We start from the raw sequence: 23701 nt of genomic DNA, 5'->3' as shown, positions 1-23701 counted from the left end.
AACGGCCGGGCGCGGTGGCTCAAGCTTGTAATCCCAGCACTTTGGGAGGCCGAGGCGGGTGGATCACGAGGTTGAGAGATCGAGACCATCCTGGTCAACATGGTGAAACCCCGTCTCTACTAAAAATACAAAAAATTAGCTGGGCATGGTGGCACGTGCCTGTAATCCCAGCTACTCAGGAGGCTGAGGCAGGAGAATTGCCTGAACCCAGGAGGCGGAGGTTGCGGTGAGCCGAGATCGCGCCATTGCACTCCAGCCTGGGTAACAAGAGTGAAACTCCATCTCAAAAAAAAAAAAAAAAAAAAAAAAGTAGCTCAACGACATACTGATGGATATCAGAGACGCACCCAGCGTGGCCAGGCTGCAAAATGGCTTTCCTTCCAAGAAGGTGAGTGCCCATGCCTGACGCCAGCAGGGGAATGCCAAGGTCCAATTTCTGAGGGTCAAGGTGGGCTTTCTGCCCCTTGGGAAAGTCTGTGCCCATACAAATGGCAGCATCAAGCTCTGGGCACATCCCTCGCCAGCCCCAAATCTATCAAGTCACTGTTTTTCAACAGCAGAAAGAACTACCCTGTGGAAGATTATGTAGGGGAATGGGGGTGTGTGAAGGGTTGGAGTGGATAGCTCTGCCCCACCCCAGGAAAGATCAATGTCCACCCCACCAATGGGTGCCAGTTTCTTCTATAAAATGGAAGAGCAATTATTTCTCTCTCTCTCTCTCTCTCTCTCTCTCTCACACACACACACACACACACACACACACACGCACACGCACAGAAACACGCACACCCTCTACAGGGACTAAAGAATAGAAGAAGACAAACTAAAAGTCCCTGGTACCTAGTAGGTGCTGGGGTGTGTCTCTGTGTCAACTATGTAGCCAGTGTGGTGTGTGTGTGTGTGTGTGTGTGTGTGTGTGTGTTTCTGAGGGGAGGGTCTTGCTCCGTTGTCCAGGCTGGAGTGTAGTGGTACAATCTTGGCTCATTGCAACCTCTGCCTCCCAGGCTCAAGTGATCCTGTGACTTCTGCCTCCTGAGTAGCTGGGACAACAGGCATGCGCTACCAAGCCTGGTTAATTTTTAAATTTTTTGTCGAGACGAGGGTCTCACTATGTTGCCCAGGCTGGTCTTGAACTCCTGGACTCAAGTGATCTTCCTGCCTCAGCCTCCCAAAGTGCTAGAATTACAGGCATGAGCCACCGTGTCTGGCCAATAATATATATTTTTAGGTTTGCCCAAGAAACTCCTATAATGACATGGGAGCCAAAGTCATTTCTCTCCCTCACTTTTGAGACATGGTCTCATCCTGTTGTCCAGGCCGGAGTAAAGTGGTAATCATGGCTGCTGCAGCATCGACCTCACGGGCTCAAGCAATCCCCGAGACCCAGCCTCCCGAGCAGCCAGAACTACAACATGCACCACCATGTCTAGCTAATTTGTTATTATTTGTAGAGATAGGGTCTCACTATGTTGCCCAGGCTAGTCTTGAACTCCTGAGCTCAAGTGATCCTCCTGCCCTGACCTCCCAAAGTGCTGGGATTACAGGCATGAGCCACCGTACCCGACCCCAAATACTTTATTACCAAAGAAAACCTACTTCAATTAGAGCAAGGTTTGTATTTTACCTCCCCACAGCTAACTTCTAGGGTGCTCGAAGGTGGGACCTGTGGCTTCCCTCCACATGCCGGGTAGTGGGGGCACAGCTGTGAGCAAGGCAGACCCTGTGCCCCCACATCCTGCCACCAAAGCGGAAGCTGATGTTGCCAAGCAGGTCACCAAACACAGAGCCTGGGTCGAGGGTGTTTTTGGGGAGGGCAGCCGACGCCAGTGTCGGACAGGGTCTGGGGGTTGCAGGCAGTGTGGTCTTGGCTACTAAGTAAGAAGTCGCTCTGAGAAGTCAACCATCGGCTCTTCTAACGAGGAGACACCGCTGTGTGCTTCCCTCCCTCTGGGATGGTTTTCTACACCTCTCTCTCTCTCTCTCTCTCTCCTTTTTTTTTTTTGAGATGGAGTCTTGCCCTGTTGCCCCGGCTGTAGTGCAATGGCATGATCTCGGCTCACCGCAACCTCTGCCTCAAAGGTTCAAGCGATGCTCCTGCCTTAGCCTCCCAAGTAGCTGGGATTACAGGCACATACCACCATGCCGGGCTAATTTTGTATTTTTAGTAGAGACGAGGTTTCGCCATGTTGGCCAGGCTCGTGATCCGCCCACCTCAGCCTCCCAAAGTGGTGGAATGACAGGGATGAGCCACCGAGCCCGGCCTCTCCTCTCCTCTTTCATCTCCCCAACGTGGGAAAGGACGCTGGGGAGAAATGATCTTACAAAGTCTGTGTTGGCCTGAAATGTACGTGGAAGAAGCTGCAGAGGTGACATGCCCCTGTGGCTGGCGGGAACCAGAGCTCACCCGTGGGCAGGGAGGGGACCTGCCAGGGAGTCGGAGTGTCAACTCGCTCTCCCGCTGGGCTCATTTGGCTTGTGTATCTTTTATAAGCTCTTCAGGAAATAAGCATATCAAAAGCAGAGCGTGGAGATATTAAAAATTAAAAACCCTGCTTACATTACAATTCAGTTTTGGTAGTAAAGTCCCAGTCTGGCCAGACTGCTGAAGGGACACCGGGTGACACAGATGGCCCTGCTTCAGGGGCATAGGCTCGCCTTGTTCCAGCTTTTCTAGACATCCATACTGCTTCAGAAACGATGCTTTCAAATTACCTTCAATAACCTTATTACCAAGCCAGCTGTGTGTACGAACACTTATCAATGCGTCCCTGTGCGTTAAGACAAAATGTATGTCATACAAACAGTCTAAATATATATTACTGAGATGGGAAAAAACAAAGCCTCTAGTGAAACTGCTTTGCTGTAATCAAAGATCAATCACTGTGTGAATGTGTGTGTGTGTGTGTGTGTGTGAGAGAGAGAGAGAATGTGTGCGTGTGAGACAGTGTGTGTGTATATGTACGTGTACCCTCTTTTTCCCAAGGGTTCAATTTTGGCTTTGGGAAAACCTGCCTGTCCCTTACCAAGTCATGTTCTCTGGCTGGTATGCCCATTGCCATTCTGATAGTGAAATTCATTTTTCCGGATTTCTGAGACTTGGAAGAGCTAAAAAGAAGTCAAGGAGGTCTTTTTGTTTGTTTGTTTTTTTGAGATGGGGTCTTGCTCTGTTGCTCAGGGTGGAGTGCAGCGGCGTGATCTCAGCTCACTGCAACCTCCACCTCCTGGGGTCCAACGATCCTCCCATCTCAGCCTCCCAAGTAGCTGGAACTACAGTCTATAGATGCCCACCACCGTGCCTGGCTAACTTTTGTATTTTTTGTAGAGATGAGGTTTCCCCAAGTTGTCCAGGCTTGGTCTCAAACTCCTGGCCTCAAGCAAGCCTCCCACCTCAGCCTCCCAAAGTGCTTGGATTACAGGCAGGAGCCACTATCCCCAAGCAGGACGTCTTTTTTATTTTTTTGAGACAGAGTCTCATTCCATCACCAGGCGCCAGGCTGGAGTGCAATGGCGTGATCTCGGCTCACTGCAACCTCCGCCTCCCAGGTTCAAGCAATTCTCCTGCCTCAGCCTCCTGAGTAGCTGGGATTACAGGCGCGCGCCACCATGCCCAGTCAATTTTTGTATTTTTAGTAGAGACGGGGTTTCACCATGTTGGTCAGGATGGTCTCGATCTCTTGACCTCGTGATTCGCTCCCTCAGCCTCCCAAAGTGCTGGGATTACAGGCAGGAGCTACTAGGCCCAAGCAGGAGGTCTTAAATATTGTTTTCTTTCTGAGTCTTCTAGGCCTGCTGCTCAGAAATGTTCCTTTCCTGCAGCCACACGGTGGACAGCAGCTTGGGGGTGCCCATCTGTGTAGAGGATGCTTCGTCTGCCCTGAGAGCAGACTGTCCCCCTCCTCCTTCCATGATGCTGCCTGTTGGCCCAAGGCGCGGGTAATGTCTGGGCTGCAATGGAATGTTCCTCGGAGAATCCATGGCCGATCGCGACCCATGGAACACGCCAGTGTGGTGGGCTGCCTCGTGTCTTCCACTCAATGCCCAGGTTTGCCCTATGAGGCCCTGGGACAGTGCTGGGCACTGCCAGGTTGACATTCTCGTCTTCCGCGACTGTATTAGTAAAGCTATTAAGGTACATTATTTTACACGTCCTCCTAATCTCTCCATACTGCTTTACTTAATTTGTGATGAAATTGTTGAGAAAGGGTACTTAATGTAGGACAGTCAGTAAAAGTAATTTATCATCTTCCCGCTTCGGTGCTCACGTTATCAGCGAACTCATTTCTGCATTCATCATGCAATCAGCCTATTATTTGCATATTAATCAGGCAGTGGACTGTGAAGGAACTGCATCCCAGCCAAATGCTGCACTATCTCAGGAGAAACACTCAGTAATTATCATACATCAGTGTTATGATGTGATAATTGATTATAACATCTTTCTGCCGCCCCTGGGGAGTCCCTGCACTAACCCAGCTCCAGGCACTCTGGACAGATTTTTCTTTGCCTGCCAAAAAAAAAAAAAAAAAAAAAAAAAAAAAAAAAAAAGTCAGAGTAACCATTGCTGTGCTCTCGGAGTGCTATTTCTGGGGAGCACTGATTCTCTTCTCTATATTCACAAGGTGTTTTAAGCCACGTGAAACAAAACTGACCTTAACTCAGGAACGAGAAGATCTGATGGCGACGAAGGAGTGTCCCTCTGGGGCCCACGTGACCTCTCTCCTCAGCCTCCTGGGTTCAGAGGGGCTGCTACGGTTTCCATGAAAGTTTTCTTATCATATAGAACGTTCCAACTACCTCCTCGTTGCAAAGTTGGTATAAAGGCCGTTTGGCTGCTTTATTTAGTTGCGAAATGACAGACTAATTTTGGTCCTCGTGGAAAGGACAAACCCAACATCTGCCAATTCAGACTCGGGCTATATTTAGGAATCCAGCTCCAAAGGGAAGTAAATCCAGAATCCAGAGGAGACCCCAGTGGAAGCCTCCTGCCTGGCACCCATTCTATCCAGGGCAATGCCATTAAGGGACTCCCCTCCTTACACCTCGCCAGGAGCGGGGCAGGTCCCTCGGGCCAGTCCGCACGCGGCTGGGGTCAGAGTGTTGCCATAGCTACAGGCGGCTGTGACAGCTTAAGAGTGGGGCTGCCCTGCTGCATGCAGGGAGAGGACCTCAGTCCAGTGTCCACCGGTTCACTGAATTTAGACCAGAAGAGGTTTCAAAGCGGCATGGACACTCCGCGAATCCTAGGCCAGGCAGGTTACACATTCTGCAACGGGCAAACCTCGTAAACGTGGCTTCGGTACTGTCGCTGATTTGTTGATTCTACTCCTGGGCTCGGGCAATCCTCCTGCCTCAGCCTCCCAAGCAGCTGGGACTACAGGCGAGCACCACCATGCTCACCTAAATTTAAGATTTCCTGTAGAGACGGGGTCTTGCTATGTTGCTCAGGCTGGTCTCAAACTCCTGGGCTCAAGTGATCTTCCCGTCTCGGCCGCCCAAAGGGTTGGGATTACAGGTGTCAGCCACTGTGCCTGGCCACCACCTCCTTCTTGATTGGGGCAAATCACAAATTATCTCTGTTTCTGAGCCTTGGTTTACCTCATCCGTGAGAGGAGGGAACCATTTCCACTTACTGATATTATTATTTTTTTTTTTTTTTTGAGATGAAGTTTCAATCTTGTTGCCCACGCTGAATTGTAGTGGTGTGATCTCGGCTCACTGCAACCACCCTCCGGGTTCAAGTGATTCTCCTGCCTCGGCCTCCCGAGTAGCTGAGATTACAGGTGTCTGCCACCATGCTTGGCTAATTTTTATATTTTTAGTACAGATGGGGTTTCTCCATGTTGGCCAGGCTGGTCTCGAACTCCTGACCTCAGGTGATCCACCCACCTCGGCCTCCCAAAGTGCTGGGATTATAGGCATGAGCCACCAGGACCAGCCTCACTTATTGATTAAGGATTAAAGACATCAGCTCTGTGAGTGGCACAGAGACCACGCCAGCACGTGCATGCCCTTGTTTTATTACCACCCACTTTCTGCAATCACCTGAGGATTTCCAGTCATTTAAGCTCCTTCATTCCTTCCCTAGACCTCAACCACTGAACACTGAAGTCCTCATTTGCTCTTATGACCTACTTTTGCCTCTTGTACTGAATGCCCACTGTGCTGTAAATTCTGTTTTCTATGGCAAGCCTGAAGGGGAGAGAACCGGATGTGTCTACAAGCTGGGCTGGGCCTGCCTGGGCCTTTTCAGAAGGGGAAGCCGGGGAGCCGCAGGACAGAGGGTCCAGGGAAAGCGACGGAAAGAATGAGAGTTATGTGACCCCTCAGCCGCACTGGCTGTGTCCAGCCTAGCTGGCCTGATTCCATACTAGCGTGGCCCCAAATGGCTTGAGTGATGACCTCGGACCTGCAGTCTTACTCTGGAAGCTCAAGGTTTTGTGTCCATTTTACGGAATTCGTCAATGAACAGGCAACTTCCAAGGATGGAACGACCTTGTACAGAAGTTGAGACTTTGGACAGGCACACGCATATCACCTCTCAGGGACTGTGGTGCCAGGGGACCCCTGCTCCCTCCGTGAGGGACAGTCCCCACCAAAGGAGGTGGGAAGATTCGACCAGATTCTGTTTTAAAGGCGGACATGTGGATGGGTGCGGTGGTGTACACTTGTAATCCAGCACTTTGGGAGGCCTAGGTGAGCTGGATCACCTGAAGTCAGGAGTTCGAGACCAGACTGAGCAACATGGAAACCCCATCTCTGCTAAATAGCAAAGAATTAGCTGGGTGTCGTGGCAGGATGATGAGAGAGGGCCAGCAACTGATTTCTTTAAAAGATTGTAAAGTTTCAATGCTTGTATTTTGTAACTACGGTGCATTTTACTTCTTGGAAAAAATCCTGCAAATCCTAATAAAAACCAAAAAGTCCAATAAATCCGTGACTCTGGGCTACGGCTTCTCCCCTTTCTTTGGGTGAGGCACAGGGACAAATTCTGCTCTAGGAACAGAGACTTTGGGGGCCGAGTTCTGTCCAAGCAGCCGTCAGCAAGGACGCGTGACGACGGTGGTGCCAGGAGCTGGGAACGCAGGGTGCTGGGGTGGCGCTGGCAGCCTGTGGAGGCCGCCTTGCTCGCTGGATGGCAGCGACGTTGGCTGCTTTGAAACAAAACCTAAAGTGGGCTGCGGTGCTCAGCACTGGCTGCCCGGGGTGCGTGTGCAGGGGCTGCGCGTGCGGGGTCCTCTAGGCTGGGCTGTCCCAGGAGCAAAAGGCCGTCCGCACACCCGTGCTCTCCTGCGTAAATGTCACAGGGTGCTGGTTCTAGGAACATGTGGCCAGTCCCCATATCGTGAGTCCCACATCATCTGGAGGGGCTTGGGGAACTGAACATGCAGGTCACGGACAGTGACAGAGGGGCTTCCAGGCAAGGTCCCCAAGTGAGCCTGACACGTTGCACATCAAGGAGCTTTTGAGAATCGCATCTGCCCTTCCTCTTGTGGCTCTCAGGGCAGCCCCCGCAGCCTCATTCCTGTCAGCCTGGCCCTCCCACGCTGCCTTCACACAGCCTGCCTCACCCACTCTGGAAGGGTTTGCGGTGGCACAAGCCAGCCCCTTTGCATCTTAGCTCAGCAAGATTTTTTTTTTTTTTAGATGGAGTTTCACTCTTGTCGCCCAGGCTGGAGTGCAATGGTGTGATCTTGGCTCACTGCAACCCTCGCCTTCCGGGTTCAACCAATTCTCCTGCCTCAGCCTCCCAGGTAGCTGGGATTACAGGTGTGTGTCACCATGCCTGGCTAATTTTTATATTTTCAGTAGAGACGGAGTTTGCAGTGAGCCAAGATCACACCACGTTGCCCAGGCTGGTCTCGAACTCCTTGACCTCAGGTGATTCGCCTGCCTCAGCCTCCCAAAATGCAGGGATTACAGATGTGAGCCACCACACCCAGCCGAAAAGCTGATTCTTTAATGTCTCCGACTGAAGAGTCTTCTTTTTTTTTTTGGTGCTGCGGGGAGACATGGTCCTGCTTTGCTACCCGGGCTGCAGCGCAGTGGCACTATCAGAGCTGCGCTGTGACAGCGATGGTGTGATCTCGGCTCACTGCAGCCTCCATCTCCGAGGTTCAAGCGATTCTCTTACATCAGCTTCCTGAGTAGCAGGAATTACAGGTGCATGCCACCATGCCTGGCTTATTTTTATATTTTTAGTAGAGATGGGGTTTCACCACGTTGGCCAGGTTGGTCTCAAACTTCTGACCTCAAGTGATCCACCTGCCTTGGCCTCCCAAATTGCTGGGATTGCAGGCGTGAGCCACTGCACCCAGCCGCTGCCTGGTTTAGACAGTGCTGTGGAATTTCCAGGGGTGCAATCAGCCGCTCCCGTCCATATTAACATGCTATCCACATGCCCCTGGCGCTGACAGTTAGCCATGGACGTGGGGGAGCTGACTGCTTACCAAGGACACTGCTTTGGAATCTGCTTGTAGAGTTCAAAGCGGAAGAGCCCTGGACACGTGCTCCTGGGCTGTCTGGTGGGAACCAGCTAACAGCCATGAGCATGACACACACACACATTCGAAAGGAATGTAGACCTGACCTCAATAGGGGCTGTGGCCATGGGGACTTCCCAGCTGTACAAGGTCATGGACAGCCCACAGCCCCGTCGGCTTCATGTCAAAGAGGGGCACACATCAGACCACCCACGTTAGAGACAGCCTTTAGCAGCTGCCCTCCCAAAGAGGCAACTGATACTCTGTTGGCTGACTGGGAACAGAACAGGCAGCAGAGAAGGCTTCGAACCCATCATTCCTAACATGCTGGGAAAGAGCCGGGTATTTCACAATTCATCCAAGGACAGTGGGCCATCCTTCCACCCGGAGAGCCGTAACACACCTGAAGCCAGTGTGAACGCAGACACAACAGCTTGTTAGTTACAGCAGTGAAACGCTCCCAGATTACAAAATTACAAAGTGGCCAAGGGTGGTGGCTCACTTCTGTAATCTCAGCACTTTCAGAGGCCAGGAGTTTAAGACCAGCCCTGGCAACAGAGAAAACCCCTACTTCTCCAACTTACTTGGATATTTGGAAATAGAAGGATAAAAAAGGCCACGTGTGTGGTGGCTCACACCTGTAATCCTAGCACTTTGGGAGGTTGAGGCGGGTGGACTGCCTGAGGTCAGGAGTTTGAGATCAGTCTGGTCAACATGGTGAAACCCCATCTCTACTAAAAATACAAAAATTAGCCGGGCATGGAGGCAGGTGGGAGGCTGAGGCAGGAGAATTTCTGGAACCCAGGAAGCGGAAATGGCAGTGAGCTGAGATCACACCACTGCACTGTAGCCTGGGCGACAGAGCGAGACTCGATCTCAAAAAAAAAAAAAAAAAAAAAAAAAAAAAATAAGAATAAACCCACACTTCTACAAAAAATTAAAAAATTAGCCCAGTGTGGTGGCAAGTGCCTGTAAGTCTCAGCCACTCAGGAGGCTGAGGAGAGAGGATTGTTTGAGTCTCAGAAGTTGAGGCTGTACTGAGAGCTGTGCTTGTGTCACTGCACTCCAGCCTGGGTGACAGAGCGAGACCCCATCTCAAGAAACAAAAAACCAAAATCAGTTCCAGGCTGGGCATGGTGGCTCATGCCTATAGTCTCAGCTGCTTGGGAGGCTGAGGTGGGAGGATCACCTGAACCTGGGAGTCCAAGGCTGCAGTGAGCTGAGATTGTGCCACTGTATTCCAGCCTGGGTGACAGAGTGATAAAGTGATAAAGCAGAGTGCCCTGGGGAGAATGCTCTCGTTTCTTCCTGCCCATAATGTCATGAGTAATGTTGAATCCAGGATCATCTCTTTCCTTTCCCCTCTTCTCTTTCTCTTTCCCTTCTAGAGCTGTCTCTTGTCTCCTTCAAAAACATTAGTTATGCCAAGGAACTGTGAAGATGAAATGAGTTTTAAGGAATGACAAAGAGGCCAGGCGTGGTGGCTCATACCTGTCATCCCAGTACTTTGGGAGGCTGAAGTGGGAGGATTGCTCGAGCACGGGAGTTTGAGACCAGCCAGGGCAACATAGGGAGATCTGATCTCTACAAAAAATAAAAATTTGGCTGGGAGTGGTGGTGTGCATCTGTAGTCTCTGCTACTTGGGAGGCCAAGGCAGGAGGACTGCTTGAGCCTCGAAGATTGAGGCTGCAGTGAGCTATGATCATGCCACTGTACTCCAGCCTGGGCAACAGAGTGAGACCCCATCTATCTACGAAAAATAAAATACATAGGATAAGATAAAATAAATTGCTAAATGATAAGCAGGCCACAGTCTGAGAACACAAGCCTGAATGAGCCCCTACCTTCTCCACTGTGAACGCGTGCTGTGGCTAAGTAGTGTGACGTCCGAGAATGACGGGCAGACAAGAGGCGCTTGCAAAATCAGTCACCAAGGACTACCTGCAACTCCATCTCCAAATGTAGTTTTCCAAATCAGACCAAAGACGACCCTGGTTATAACTACACCGCGCTTCGTCCCCCGAGATGCTGAGCATTTTGCAAGAAGCCAACACAAAAGTACTTGTAGAAAGTTAAGATGCACCAGGAAATCTGTGAACAGGTAACTGGTCTCAAGATTTGTCCTTTAAGAACCCTTTTTCTATACCTGTCATCCCAGTACTTTGGAGGCCGAGGTGGGCGGATCACAAGGTCAGGAGATTGAGACGACCCTGTCTCTATTAAAATACAAAAAATTAGCTGGGCATGGTGGCCTGTGCCTGTAGTTCCAGCTACTTGGGAGGTTGAGGCAGGGGAATTGCTTGAACCTGGGAGGCAGAGGTTGTAGTGAGCCGAGACTGCACCACTGTACTCCATCCTGGGCAACAGAACAAGATTCCATCTCAAAAAAAAAAAAAAAAAAAAAAAAAGTTACTCATGACTGGCATGGAACCTACTGCTCACCTTAAGCTTTTTCATTTATTTATTTTTATTTTTTTAAGACAGAGTCTTGCACTGTTGCCCGGGCTGGAGTGCAGTGGCGTGATCTTGGCTCACTGCAACCTCCACCTCGCGGGTTTAAGTAATTCTCTGCCTCAGCCTCTTGAGTAGCTGGGATTACGGGCGTGTGCCACCATGCCTGGCTAATTTTTTGTATTTTTAATAGAGACGGGGTTTCACCATGTTGGCCAGGCTGGTCTTGAACTCCTGACCTCGTGAACCACCTGCCTCAGCCTCCCAAAGTGCTGGGATTACAGGGGTGAGCCACTGGGCCCGGCACCTTAAGCCTTTTCAAGCAATAGCATCGAAGAAAAAGTAGCGGATCGCTAGTGATGCTGCTGGTTACAAATGGCATCAAATTTCCTTAATGCCCAAGGCCGTCACCCCCATGCCTGGATTCTCAGAGGAACACCGAGAACCGCTTATATCTGCCAAGAGGAAAAAGCAATGATGTGAATGAAACGTCCGTTTCTCTCTCCTTTTTGGCCGATTTGGCATCTAAGTCATTAAGGAGAACGGAGGGACTGACGGGGCAACAGAGCCCAGCAGGAAGAGGCCGGCGGGAGTTCTTCAGTGAGGAAAACAGACTCCTGGGCCAGCAGCTCGCTGTTCAGATGGGCGAGGCCACTCTAGTGCAGGGCACCTGATCGCCATGGTAACCGAGCTCAGAGCCAGTGGCCCCCATGGTCTCTGCTGTCAGCCCGCTTCCCTTCCTGCAGGGCTGTGGCTGGCTGAGCAAGTTGTCCATAGTACCTGCCTACCTGGGAGGGTCATCCAACCGCCAGTCCACCTTCAAGGCCTGGAATCTCCAGCACTGATCGTTGCTCACCAAGATTCAGGAAGAAGCCAAGCTAGGCTTGCGATGACCTTCCTGCAGAAACCTGCTTCTACCACAGCGAGCTGCTTAAGGCAGGGAACGGAAGGAGCTACGACCAAGGACGGAGCATCTTCTGGGCTGGGGGCCCCTTGAAAGGATTCCGAGGTAGCCATGGGAGGAACAGGGTATCGGAATCTTGTAGCAATCTTAGGACAGAGGCTCGCTCCCCTGCTTCGGGGCAGCAATGCTGAAAGCTTCCACAGAGACACTGTCAAGGAAGATTCTAGAGAATCTCATTGTCCCTCGTCCCAAGGATTTACTAACAACCACTATTAGAAAGCAGCTGTATTTTTCTAAATTAAATTTCCTATACTGGGCCAGGCACAGTGGCCCATGCCTGTAATCCCAGCACTTTGGGAGGCTAAGGCGGGCGGATCGCCTGAGGTCGGGAGTTCGAGACCAGCCTGGCCAAGATGGTGAAACCCCATCTCTACGAAAAATACAAAAACTAGCTGGGTGTGGTAATGCATGCAGGTAATCCCAGTTACTTGGGAGGCTGAAGTGGGAGAATCACTTGAACCTAGGAGATGAAGGTTGCAGTGAGCTGAGATCGTGCCACTGCACTCCAGCCTGGCTGACAGAGCGAGACTCCATCACACACACACACGCACATCTATATACCGCAAATATAGATTTAAAAATTTTTTTGAGACAGGGTCTCCCTCTGTCACCCAGCCTGGAGTGTAGCGGTGTGATCTTGGCTTATGCCAGCCTCGACCTCCTGGGCTCAAGCAATCCTCCTGCCTCAGTCTCCCAGGAAGCTGGAACTACAGGTGTGTGCCACCATGCTCGGCTAATTTTTGCATTTTTTGTAGAGACAGGGTTTCACCATGTTGCCCAGGCTGGTCTCGAACGCCTAAGCTCAGGCGATCTGTCTGCTTTGGCTTCCCAAAGTGCTGGGATTACAGGCATGAGCCACTGTGTGAAACTCTCTTGAAAAGTAACCTCTGATAGTAAAGTTTCAGACAAGGAAAGCCATATGATAATCTCTTTTCTTTCTGGCAAGGCCTTCCTTCCAGAGAAACATTTTTGCTTAGCCATCATTACGCTACATAGTTTTTAAAAATTTTCCTGGCTAGCCATGGTGGCTCACACCTGTAATCCCAGCACTTTGGGAGGCTGAGGTGGGCAGATCACCTGAGGTCAGGAGTTCGAGACCAGCCTGGCCAACATGGTGAAAACCCGTCTCTACTAAAACTACAAAAATTAGCCAAGTGTGGTGGTGGGCACCTGGAGTCCCAGCTACTCAGGAGGCCGAGGCAGGAAAACTGCTTGAAAACCTGGGAGGCAGACGTTGCAGTGAGCTGAGATCACGCCACCACACTCCGGCCTGGGTGACAGAGCGAGACTCTGTTTCAAAAACACAAAAATTTTTCCTGCAATACAGGAAACATTTTTCCATTTTTCTCCCTAGTCACCATGATTTTTGCTTCTGCTGGTGACTTTCCTGACTTCAGGGTGTTGGGTAAGTGATCTGTGCTCAACCTCCCTCTTGCTGGAATGACACGGGGCGGAAGAGATAGACCCATGTGTCGCCTCTTCACAAAAACCACTGACAACTTCTACACCCTTTTCAGTTTTATCCAGGGGCTCATCACCTTTTTCTCTCTGCCGCTTCCAATCTGCAAGACTCCCTAGGAGTCTTAACTGACTTTATTCTATAACGAAAATTGATACTTTACAAATGCCATTTACATTCCTCTTAGGAGCCAAGCGTGTTTTTCATAGGTTTGAAATGTGACTGTTGTATGAACATTTCAGCACGGTGGTGACTATCTGTGACAATACAAAGGAAAACGTCATTCTTCAAGGATTTGCTACGTCACGGAGAAGTTTCTTCTGGCACTGATTGTCAGCAGGCCTGGCACTGAGGGAGACTTCCTGTTTTATATAGGAACAAGGGTTTTGTTTTTTTTTTTTTTTGAGATGGAGTCTTGCTCTATCACTCAGGCTGGAGTGCAGTGGTTCGATCTCAGTTCACTGCAACCTCCACCTCCCGGGTTCAAGTGATTCTCCTGCCTCAGTCTCCTGAGTAGCTGGGATTGTAGGTGCCTGCCAACGCACCGGCTACTTTTTTTGTATTTTTAGTAGAGATGGGGTTTCACCATGTTGGCCAGGCTGGTCTTGAACTTCCGACCTCAGGTGATCCGTTCACCTCAGCCTCCGAAAATGCTGGCATTACAGGTGTGAGCCACTGTACCTGGCTTAACGAGAGGTTTTGACCTGGGAAATGTTAGTTACTCTCTGCCAAGTTCAGTCCTGCCTCAATGGACTCAAATACTCTCATGAGTTTAAAGAAGGCCAGCTTCCTGTTGGAGCAGGGGGTCAAGGCTAACTTTCCACGCAGATGTCCGTAAAACTCCAGCACGAACAGTTACGCCCGTTATGCTCCCTGAAGTTTCTGAACTCGAGCCAGTGCTGGATGAGTTCTTGGTACTTCCTCATTAAATTGGCAAAGCCAGAATGAGTGATTCCTTCTCCCGATGGACCCCCACTCTACCTAGAGGTCCAGCCATGAAGACCCACGGAGCGGGCAAGACACAGCCTCCTGACCTCCACGTTGGTCAGAATCAAATCAGAATATGGACAACACACAGAACTCTCAACTGGGGACTGAGGTGCCACCGAGGCGCTCCGGCTGCATCTGTGTGTTGGCTTGGGGATCTTGCAGAAGCAGCAGCCGCTGCCACCCAGCTGTTCCCCGCGCTACACACGTTCCCCGAGTGAAGCTTGCGGCAAGCTGGCGGGCTTCGTGCTCCTGTTAGCTTTGTTTGTGTTTTCAATGAATCAATGGGATATGGAGACGAATCAACATGTTTAGGAAAATACGGAAAGGGAAAAAGAGGACCAGCTCATAGCGCAGGCTGTTTCTAAAAGCCAGGCTTTTAGAAAAGCCCGTGAAAAGCTCGGCGGCAAGTGTGGGCTCGGCGCACGAGGGGGAGGCGGGGGCACGCAGGAGGGAGCCTGGGAGCCGTGGCCTCGGGTCAGCCTCGGTGGGCTGTGTCCAGGTACCGTGTGGCAAAGAGAACAAGTCTGGCCAGAGACCTCGGGGCTGTGAAATGCAGACAGGAAGCAACCAAGCTTCTCAGCCTGCAGCCGCCACCCTCTGCTGCCACCACCTGCTCCCACGCTCTGACCTCAGTCCCCAGCGCTCCGTCCGTTCACACCTGAGCTGTCTTCACGGGCCTCCTGGCCATTTCCTTTCTGCTACCTTTCCCACTGCTCAAGCTCCAAGCTCCTGTTTGCCTCTTCGAGGGCTGCCTGGATGTCTTCCAGATAGACAAGAAGTCCCCCGACACGACCCCACCGGGAGTGACGTGTGCCTGCGCTTTGTCCCTTCCTATCAGACAGTAAGCCCCCCCCGAGTGGGGAATCTGTCTCTTACACCTCAGCCCTGAACACAAAGACACAAGGCTCTGGGCGGATGAAGGATGACACCGGGCCTGGGAACCTTAGCGGTGTCCCTCCACGCACCGTAGCCTCACTCTCCATTAGAAACTGACGCGGACGGGGACCCTGTTTGCAGATAGGAGGCCATAATTCAGCTCCCCAAATCCAGAACGCGGGAGCCTCCAGGGGACAGACCGGAGGACAGGAAACAGAAGAGGCAGCGAGACATTTCATGCAAAAGCAATAGCAATCGGCTGCTTACCTGAGCTGACACAGCCCTGCTGCAGGGGGTCCTGGAGCGACGTCACGGAGTGGAGTACTAGAGCAGGAAAAGGCTGTAATTAAAGGAAGGAACGAAGTCCAGGGCCTCAAGCTTCCTAACTGAAGGTGGCGAGGCCTGGGGGAAGCGTCCCGCTCCTCCTGGGGAGGGGCGGGCGCGGGGACCCGCAGGGCAGGGAGGCGCTGCTGCTGCAAGGCCAGGCCCCCGGGCTGGGAGCAGGTGAAAGCGTTCGCCTCTGACATTTTCCGCTTGAGTACCTTTGGCTGACTTTCCTGACGCCCTCCCTGATTTAGCTACTTGACTTTTACCTGTATTTATGTATAAACAGCAGTTTTTAAATTGGTAACTCATTTTCTGCTGCTTATAAAATTAGACAGGCACGATCTTCTCTCCTGAACACTGTAATAGTCAGGCCACTGGTGACAGGCTGTGGAGGAAGGGAGCGGTTCTGTCCCCCCAGCGCCAGTAAACCGCGGGGGGTGGAGTGGGCCGCCTCTCGGGGCAGAAGTTCCCTCCTCCCTCTCTGCATAGTCCAGGTGGGGCTGCTACAGTGACCAGGTCTTTGCTACAGTGGGGGCAGCCCCTCTCCCGCGGCAGGACCCCCGTTACCTGGCCCTTGCTGCTGGCCCTGGACGGGTAGAACACCCTGGCCCAGCTCGCCATTCAGCCAGAGCTGCATCCGGATGAAGGGTTCTCGGCCTTTCTGCGTCAGCTTGCTCCACGGCTTCGGTCGGGATAGCATGTCGCTGACACTGCCCTGGGACAGGCCCAACACCTGGAGTGGCAACAAACACACATGGCCATCAGTGGCTGGGTATCAGCACGATGCCACGGACGCTGCTGCAATGCACACGCAACACACAGAGGGCGTGTCTAGGGCTGACTTTTGAGCATGGAATCACGGCCCCGGTGACAGCTCGTGGGCAGGGAAGAAGCATTTAAACGTCAGCGGTGGGCTGAGGCCCCAGCACAGGGGGACTTCTTGGGGAGCTATGGTTATAGCCACAGCTCGTAGCTCTCAGGGAGAGAAGAGGTTCTCCTCCCAGGGTCTTGGTCCTGCCAAGACTGCAGACTGTCATCCTGACACTCTGTGGAGGAGGTGTGTACAAGCACCTTGCTCTTTGCCTGGTGGTACCAAGGAAGGCCAAGGTGCCAGGACAGGACCCTCCAGAGTTGGGGCAGTGGGTGCCAGTGAGATGGGGGGACCTGGTGTCCCCTGCAAACGCCGAGCCAGGCCACCATTTTGAAAGGTTTGCTTGCTCTGATCACATCCTGATCAAAGGTGGGGGCCCAGCGGGGAACAGGCGGGACCCAGGGAGCCGGCCTGGGAGTGACATCCCGCCACAGATGATGGCCGAGTTGCGTGTACGCACCCGTTTCCTGACGCTCCCAGATGGCCATACATATGTATAGCCACAAACACCCCCCACAGGACACAGATGCAGCCCTGGGATATTTAGGGGCTGCATCCGATCACTCTTTTGAAAAGTTCTCAAGTTCCAGAATAAAACTGCACTCAACGGGCCAACCAAGTTCAATGTTATTAAGTCTCTGCTAAATTTAAGGCATGAGCACGAATGTCTATTTCAATATTCTCAGATGGTATTTTTGTAACACTGAACTAGAAATCTCAAGGGGCTTGAAATACTGATCTTCATTTCTAGTCGCCCCCACCTTCACCTTTTGCAAAATCAGGGCAAAGCTGGCCCCTGGACATCACCCAGATTCACGGCACAGCATACGACAAACACTGAGTGGAAGGCGGGGTGGGGAGTGCAGGACGGTGCGTGCAGGGACCCTGGCTGTGGGGGTGGGGGTGGGATTGTCCCTACTGATTCAGCCACGTGCCCCCTCAGGAAGGTGCCTTTTAGAGGAGGGGTGCTCCTCATTCCATTCAGCAGCCCATTAGTTAATCTAAAACGACAGGAGGTTGGGAGGCCAAGGCAGGTGGGATCGCTTGAAGTCAGGAGTTCGACACCAGCCTGGCCAATATGGTGAAACCCCGTCTCTACTAAAAATACAAAAATTAGCTGGGCATGGTGGTGGGCCCTTGTAATTCCGGCTACTGGGGAGGCTGAGGCAGGAGAATCACTTAAACCCTCAGGGAGGCGGAGGGGAGGTTGCCTGAGCCGAGACCGCATCGCTATACTCTAGCCTGGACAACAGAGCGAGACTCTGTCTCAAAAATTAAATAAATAAAATGACACTGGGGCATGATGGTTGCTTTAGATTTGACAGGCACAGTTAACCCTCATCATCCTGAATCTCAATGACCAGGAAAGTGCCAAGAACAGAGAGGCCTGGAAGCTCGTCCGTGCATGATCACACCTTCCCGGGCCAGGGAAGGACGGTGGGGAAACACGGGCCACCCTGCGGGGGCCATCCCTGAGCTGTGTGTCCCTGAGCTGCTTGCTTGACCTCTCTGGCTGAACAATATCCAAGAGTCACACAAGAAAGGGACAATCATGCTCTCTGCGTGCCGGTCGTTCCTCTATGTGGTGATCGGATGAGATCTTTTTCGGCCAAAGCAGGCCACAGGGGTGTCTCTCTGCTCCCCTTGGCAGCAAAAGCTGGGTGTGGACTTGGCTGCCACCAGCTTGGGGCAAGTAGTCAACTTCCCCAAGCCTTGGTGCCCCTCCCTGTCAAATGGAGACATTAATCATCCACCTCCCAGTGTGACTGAGAGGTCGAAAGGGTAGTGCACGGGCGAGGGGCCGAGCCCAGAACCTGGCTGCAGTCGGGGATCGGCAAATGGGATCAGGGGCTGGAACGTTCACCAGCCCTACCCTGGGAAGTCTGAGAGCGGAGGATTCCTTCTGCTCCGCTCTTGGGTGAGTCGAAAAGGGTGATGGCCACGGGCTCTGGGATAGACACTTGGTCCTCAGCAAGGAGAGGAGGTGGGAGCACCAAAGCCCCCGGTCAGATCCCTTACCTTCTCCCCGAAGATTCTCTGGCAGATGCCGTTCTTGGCCAGTTTCTCCTTAACCTGCCGGGTGAGCTCGATGGTGTCCACCTCCTGGTACATGTAGACCTCGTACTGCTCGGGGGTCAGCGGGGGGACCGAGGGCTTGGTGGGCTTGGACATGGGCACGATCGGGGAGGATGGCAGGGGGCTGTTCTGTGGCGTCTCGCTGCGGCTGGCCCCAGTCAGACTCAGCTCTGAGCTCTGGGAGTACGGGGACTCCGCGCTGGGCCACTCCTTCCAGTATTCTGACGACGCGGGTCCCTGGAGCTGGCTGCGCTCCGCCCGAGGCTGGCTGCCGCCGCCGCTGCCACCACCGCCCTTCTCTTTCCCGCTGCCCGCTTCTTCGGCCTTGGCCTCCTCGGAGGAGCCAGTGGCGTTTCTCCTCTCCGGCTGCACCGGCACCGCGCTCCACCAGTGATCCTTCCACGCGCCGCTGCGGCCCACCTCGTTTTTCACCTGTCTCAGGACCCCTTGTGGACAATCAGCCACGCCCTGGGGGTCCAGCCCGGGGGTGTCCTGGGCCTCCTTTTTGAGGGCCGGGGGGTTCGGCAGAGCAGAGGCACCCGCCTCGGAAGCTGCGGGGGGCTTCTTCAGGGAGATGGCAAGAGGTGGGTAGGTGGACACGGTCGGCATGGGCGAGGTGGACAGAAGCTTGGGGGTGAGGATGGTGATGTCGCTCTGGGACAGCGGTGCCGGCTTTAAGGTGGGGTCGAGGGCGGCTTGCTGGGCCTCCATCTCCCGGCGGGCTTGCTGCAGGATGGAGCGGATGGCGTCATCGGAGTTCCCGCTGCCGGATGCGGAGGAAGGCTGGGCCGGCTCTGCTGCATGGAGAAAGGGGTGAGACTGTGGCGGGGTGGCCCCCTTCAGCTGGGGACACGCTTCTCACCCTAACTTGACCTACCGCAAATCTGAGTTATTTGGGAGAACCGCACTGTCTATTTCCCCAGCACGTCCCCTGTCAGTGATAACATTCAGGCATCTCGTCTAAACCAAGAACCAGGCCCTGAGGCTGCCGCTGGATGACCTGGTGGCCCGAGGTACACACTGGTATGGAGGGCAATCAAGAGGGAGTCAGTGAAAACGCCCTCCTGCTCCTCCTTTCCCTGATAATTTTTTTTTTGAGACGAAGTCTCACTCTGTCGCCAGGCTGGAGTGCAGTGGCACGATCTCAGCTCACTGCAACCTCCACCTCCCGGGTTCAAGAGATTCTCTTGCCTCAGCCTCCCGAGTAGCTGGGACTACAGATGTGTGCCACCACGTCCAGTGAATTTTTATATTTTTAGGAGAGACAGGGTTTCACCATGTTGGTCAGGACGGTCTTGATATCTTGACCTTATGATCGGCCCACCTTTGCTTCCTAAAGTGCTGGGATTACAGGCATGAACCACTGTGCCTGGACCGAGAATTTTTTTTTTTTTAAAAGAGACAGGATCTCGCTCTGTTGCTCAGGCTAGAGTGCAGTGGCATGGTCATGGCTCACTGTAGCCTCCACCTCCCTGGCTCAAGCAATCCTCCCAGCTAAGCCTCCCAAGTAGCTGGGACCACAGGTGCATGTCACTGTATCTGGCTAGTGTTTTAAGAGACAAGGTCTCACTATGCTGCACAAGCTGGTCTTTTTCTTTTTTTTTTTTGAGACGAAATTTCGCTCTTGTTACCCAGGCTGGAGTGCAATGGCGCGATCTCGGCTCACCGCAACCTCCGCCTCCTGGGTTCAAGCAATTCTCCTGCCTCAGCTTCCTGAGCAGCTGGGATTACAGGCACGCGCCACCATGCCCAGCTAATTTTTTGTATTTTTAGTAGAGACGGGGTTTCACCGTGTTGACCAGGATGGTCTCGATCTCTTGAGCTCGTGATCCACCCACCTCGGCCTCCCAAAGTGCTGGGATTACAGGCTTGAGCCACCGCGCCCGGCCACAAGCTGGTCTTAAACTCCTGAACTCAAGCCATCCTCCCCCACTGGCCTCCCAAAATGCTGGGATTACAGGTGTGAGCCACCACACTTGGCCCCTGATAATTTTTATACTTAGTATTCATTTTCCTGTGCTATATTCTCAAATGCGAGTGGTTCTGTCAAAGCTGAGGAGTGTAATTTCTGTGAATAATTGCAACAAGGGGCCAGGTACGGTAGCTCATGCCTGTTATCCCAGCACTTTGGGAAGCTGAGGTGGGCAGATCACTGGAGGACAGGAGTTTGAGACCACCCTGGCCAACATGATGAAACCCTGTCTCTACTAAAAACACAAAAACTAGCTGGGCATGGTGGCATATGCCCACAGTCCCAGCTACTCGGGAGGCTGAGGCAGGAGAACCGCTTGAACCCGGGAGGCAGAGGTTGCAGTGGGCTGAGATTGCGCCATTGCACTCCAGCCTGGGCAACAGAGTGAGACTGCATCTCAAAAAAAATAAAATAAAATAAAATAAATAAAAAGGTAACTGTCAGGCAAATGCAGATTACACAGACCTGCTTCTCTCTCTGTGCCTAAATGCTTGAGAACTGGCACTCATTATTGTTAAAAAATAAATAAATAAATAAATAGTTAATTACCGCTGACCAGAGCACTCATGACAATTCTCTTAATTAAGTTTGGAAGACAGTGGGTGAAGAAATGGAAGCTGTACCGGTTTTCTGCACTTGGAGCTCCCGCTTCGCCTGCTCTAGGATGGACTTGATGGCTTCATCGGAGCCAGTCTCGGAGGCTCGGATCCGGGTGGTGATGTTGCCTGCGGGGAGAAGTCGCACCAATGACATCAAACCCAAACCTCGGACGGAAGTCAGCGCTGCGCGATGACATCATTCCGATAAACAGCCCCACTGTGTGGAGGCCGGTGACACAAGGAGGCAGATGTGGCCTCCCAGTGGCCTGTGTTTGCTGTGAGTGTGACTTCACAGTGACACCAGGCAGGAGGGATTTCCTCCTGGAGCTGACCGTACGGTCAAGTTTACTCTGCCAGAGCCAGACACCACCCGTGGGTTAGTACCCGGGAGGACCGATCATTTGATCCATCCATATATACATATATATATATAAAAGGTGAGTGATTAAAAGGGAATGTTTTTCCTCAGTCACTTAGGAGCAACTGCTGTGGCTTGGGACTGACTATCCTCGGGGTGGGATGTTTACTGGAGGCTGGCGTCCCACACGGGATCAACGGGAGAGGAGGGCAGAAGGGTTTGAGGCTGATTCTCTATCAATCATTCAGATGCACAGGGTGAAAAAAGACAGGCTAAACTTAAAAAATTGTTTCCATCTATGATCACAATATAATGTCTTTGTAAAATTTACAAACGAGGGTAGGAACCCGTGGCAATTCCTAAGGGGCGAGGATAGATTCTTTCGGCCACGTGGTGACGTTTGGTGCAGGCACACATGCAGACGAGATAAAGTGACGGTGGCCCAGGGGCTGGCCCCAGCTCTTTTTGGAAGCCGCCCGGAGAGTTTAATTTCTCACTGCCTTCCTAAATAGGAACCACTGCATTCAAAACAAGCATACCACTGTTTAAAAACAAGTCTGCCACCGGGATGATGTGGGATGCGTCCATTCCGTGGGACCTCGGGTGTTTCCGAGTTAAAAAATACAAGGAAGCAGCAGTATTTAATGTGACGGGGTCACCTGCCTTTTCTCAGAGCAACTGCTGTCATTCTTTCACCTGCATCTGAGAAATAGCGGACCGGGTAATTAGTATCTGGAGTGGGCTGGGATTCAGATTCGGGGGGCTTAGCTTGGCGGGTGCCTCTTTTTGCCCCTGCCTGTGCTTGGGAGGAGGCAGGCAGCTCAGGAGGAAGGGGCTGGGTGTGGTTGAACCCGTGCCTTGTTTTATACTTACTAGCTGTTTTTCCATCAGGTTCCAGGCCAGAATCACACGGCATAGTTTTAACCCAAATACACAGCTAAGGACATGCTGCTTCCCTAGGTTACTGACTGCAAAGAAAACACCTGCCTGCGACATACCTTCAGACCCATTTCTTCGTTTCGGTACTTCCTGAAATAGTCTGTTCAGGCTCTGGCCTGGATTCTCTGTTGAAAAACAAGTGTGGTAAGAACAAAACAATCAGGGGAATGGTGGTGTTGACGTTATGGGCTGTGTGACATGAAATCTGAGCCTCCTGTCGCTAAAGAAAGGGCTCAGGGCTGCCTGTGCAACTCGGGAGTTTCTAGAATCTTCTGAGAGGCCCTTCCCTGGCTGACCGGCCCACAGAGGCCGTGGGTCTGCTGCAAAAGGAGATGGGGAAACCTCACGAGCGACCTGCGGCACCAGGGCCAGGGAGGTCCAAGGGATGGGGGGACTGCCTTGAAGTAGGATCACCCGCCAGCCCCCAGAACAAAGCTCACATTAATCATCCAGAGACATTCGATTTCGGTTAACATCCTCATAAAACACTGCATGTTCTCGGTGCAAACTGATGCTCTTCAAAGCCTCTCCCTGCTCCGCTTGAGTCTAAATTTCAGGGTGTTTCAAACACGTCTGATGGAACGCCCTCTCTATAGTTCTGTTGACATGGCACATTGATCCCCTGGTCTTCAATAAGAAAGGAACTTTTTTTTTTTTTTTTTTTTTTTTTTAAATTTGAGGCAGGCTCTCATTCTGTTGCCCAGGCTGAAGTGCAGTGGCTCAGTCATGACTCACTGCAGCCTCCACCACCTGAGCTTAAGCCATCCTCCCGCCTTAGCCGCTCAAGTAGCTGGGACCACAGGTATACGCTACCACGCCTGGCTAATCTTTTGATTTTTGTGTAGATCAAAAGAACACAAAATCTATGTTGCCCAGGCTGGTCTTGAACTCCTGGACCCAAGAGATCTGCCTACCTCAGCCTCCCAAACTGCTGGGATCACAGGTGTGAGCCACCGCACCCGGCTGAGATTTTAGAAATGATGAATGCGACTGACATTTTATCTTTTTACAGAGGGTGGGGTAGGAAGGGTATTTGAATAAAACTTTTGTGTATTTTACTCAAGCCAAGCCTGTCTTGCTCATAAGGCTACCCAAATCACCTAATGGACCGTGAATGATGCAGGGAAAGTGACCACGGGACACGCCCTCTTCTGTGTGGTGGGAAGAGGGGAGGTGTCTGTGATGTGCTCTCCCTACAGAACCAGCTCTGCACGAGGATCCCGCCCAGTCAACATTGCTGCTATGGGGCTAGAAGGGTCCCAAGGGATCCTCCCAAAAGTGAGACCAGCCCCCAAGGCCAATTGGACCCATGGCCACTAAGCATACCGAGACGCTATG

At 52.2% G+C, this 23701-nt stretch overlaps 1 protein-coding gene across 9 annotated transcripts in view; it reads right to left on the bottom strand.

Moving 5' to 3' along the window:
* Nucleotides 1-23701, bottom strand: part of CUX1 (cut like homeobox 1) — a 471463-nt gene that overhangs the window by 64471 nt on the left and 383291 nt on the right. For 4 of the 9 annotated variants that reach the window (XM_039460705.2, XM_074390309.1, XM_039460704.2 and 1 more), the window contains exons 16-20: nucleotides 22423-22488; nucleotides 21091-21192; nucleotides 18439-19292; nucleotides 16116-16281; nucleotides 15489-15545 (exon numbers count right to left, since the gene is read on the bottom strand). The exons of 4 other annotated variants lie outside the window; for them this stretch is intronic. In XM_039460705.2, coding sequence (XP_039316639.1) covers nucleotides 15489-15545; nucleotides 16116-16281; nucleotides 18439-19292; nucleotides 21091-21192; nucleotides 22423-22488 — 1245 coding nt within the window. The remainder of the gene's footprint in view (nucleotides 1-15488; nucleotides 15546-16115; nucleotides 16282-18438; nucleotides 19293-21090; nucleotides 21193-22422; nucleotides 22489-23701) is intronic. One more of the 9 variants, XM_039460712.2, reaches the window with a different exon arrangement.

This window comes from Saimiri boliviensis, chromosome 20 (assembly GCF_048565385.1).
Source record: "Saimiri boliviensis isolate mSaiBol1 chromosome 20, mSaiBol1.pri, whole genome shotgun sequence".
Classification (NCBI taxonomy): Eukaryota; Metazoa; Chordata; class Mammalia; order Primates; family Cebidae; genus Saimiri; species Saimiri boliviensis.
The sequence above is the reverse complement of the archived record's forward strand: the minus strand, read 5'-3'. Positions and strand labels throughout refer to the sequence as shown.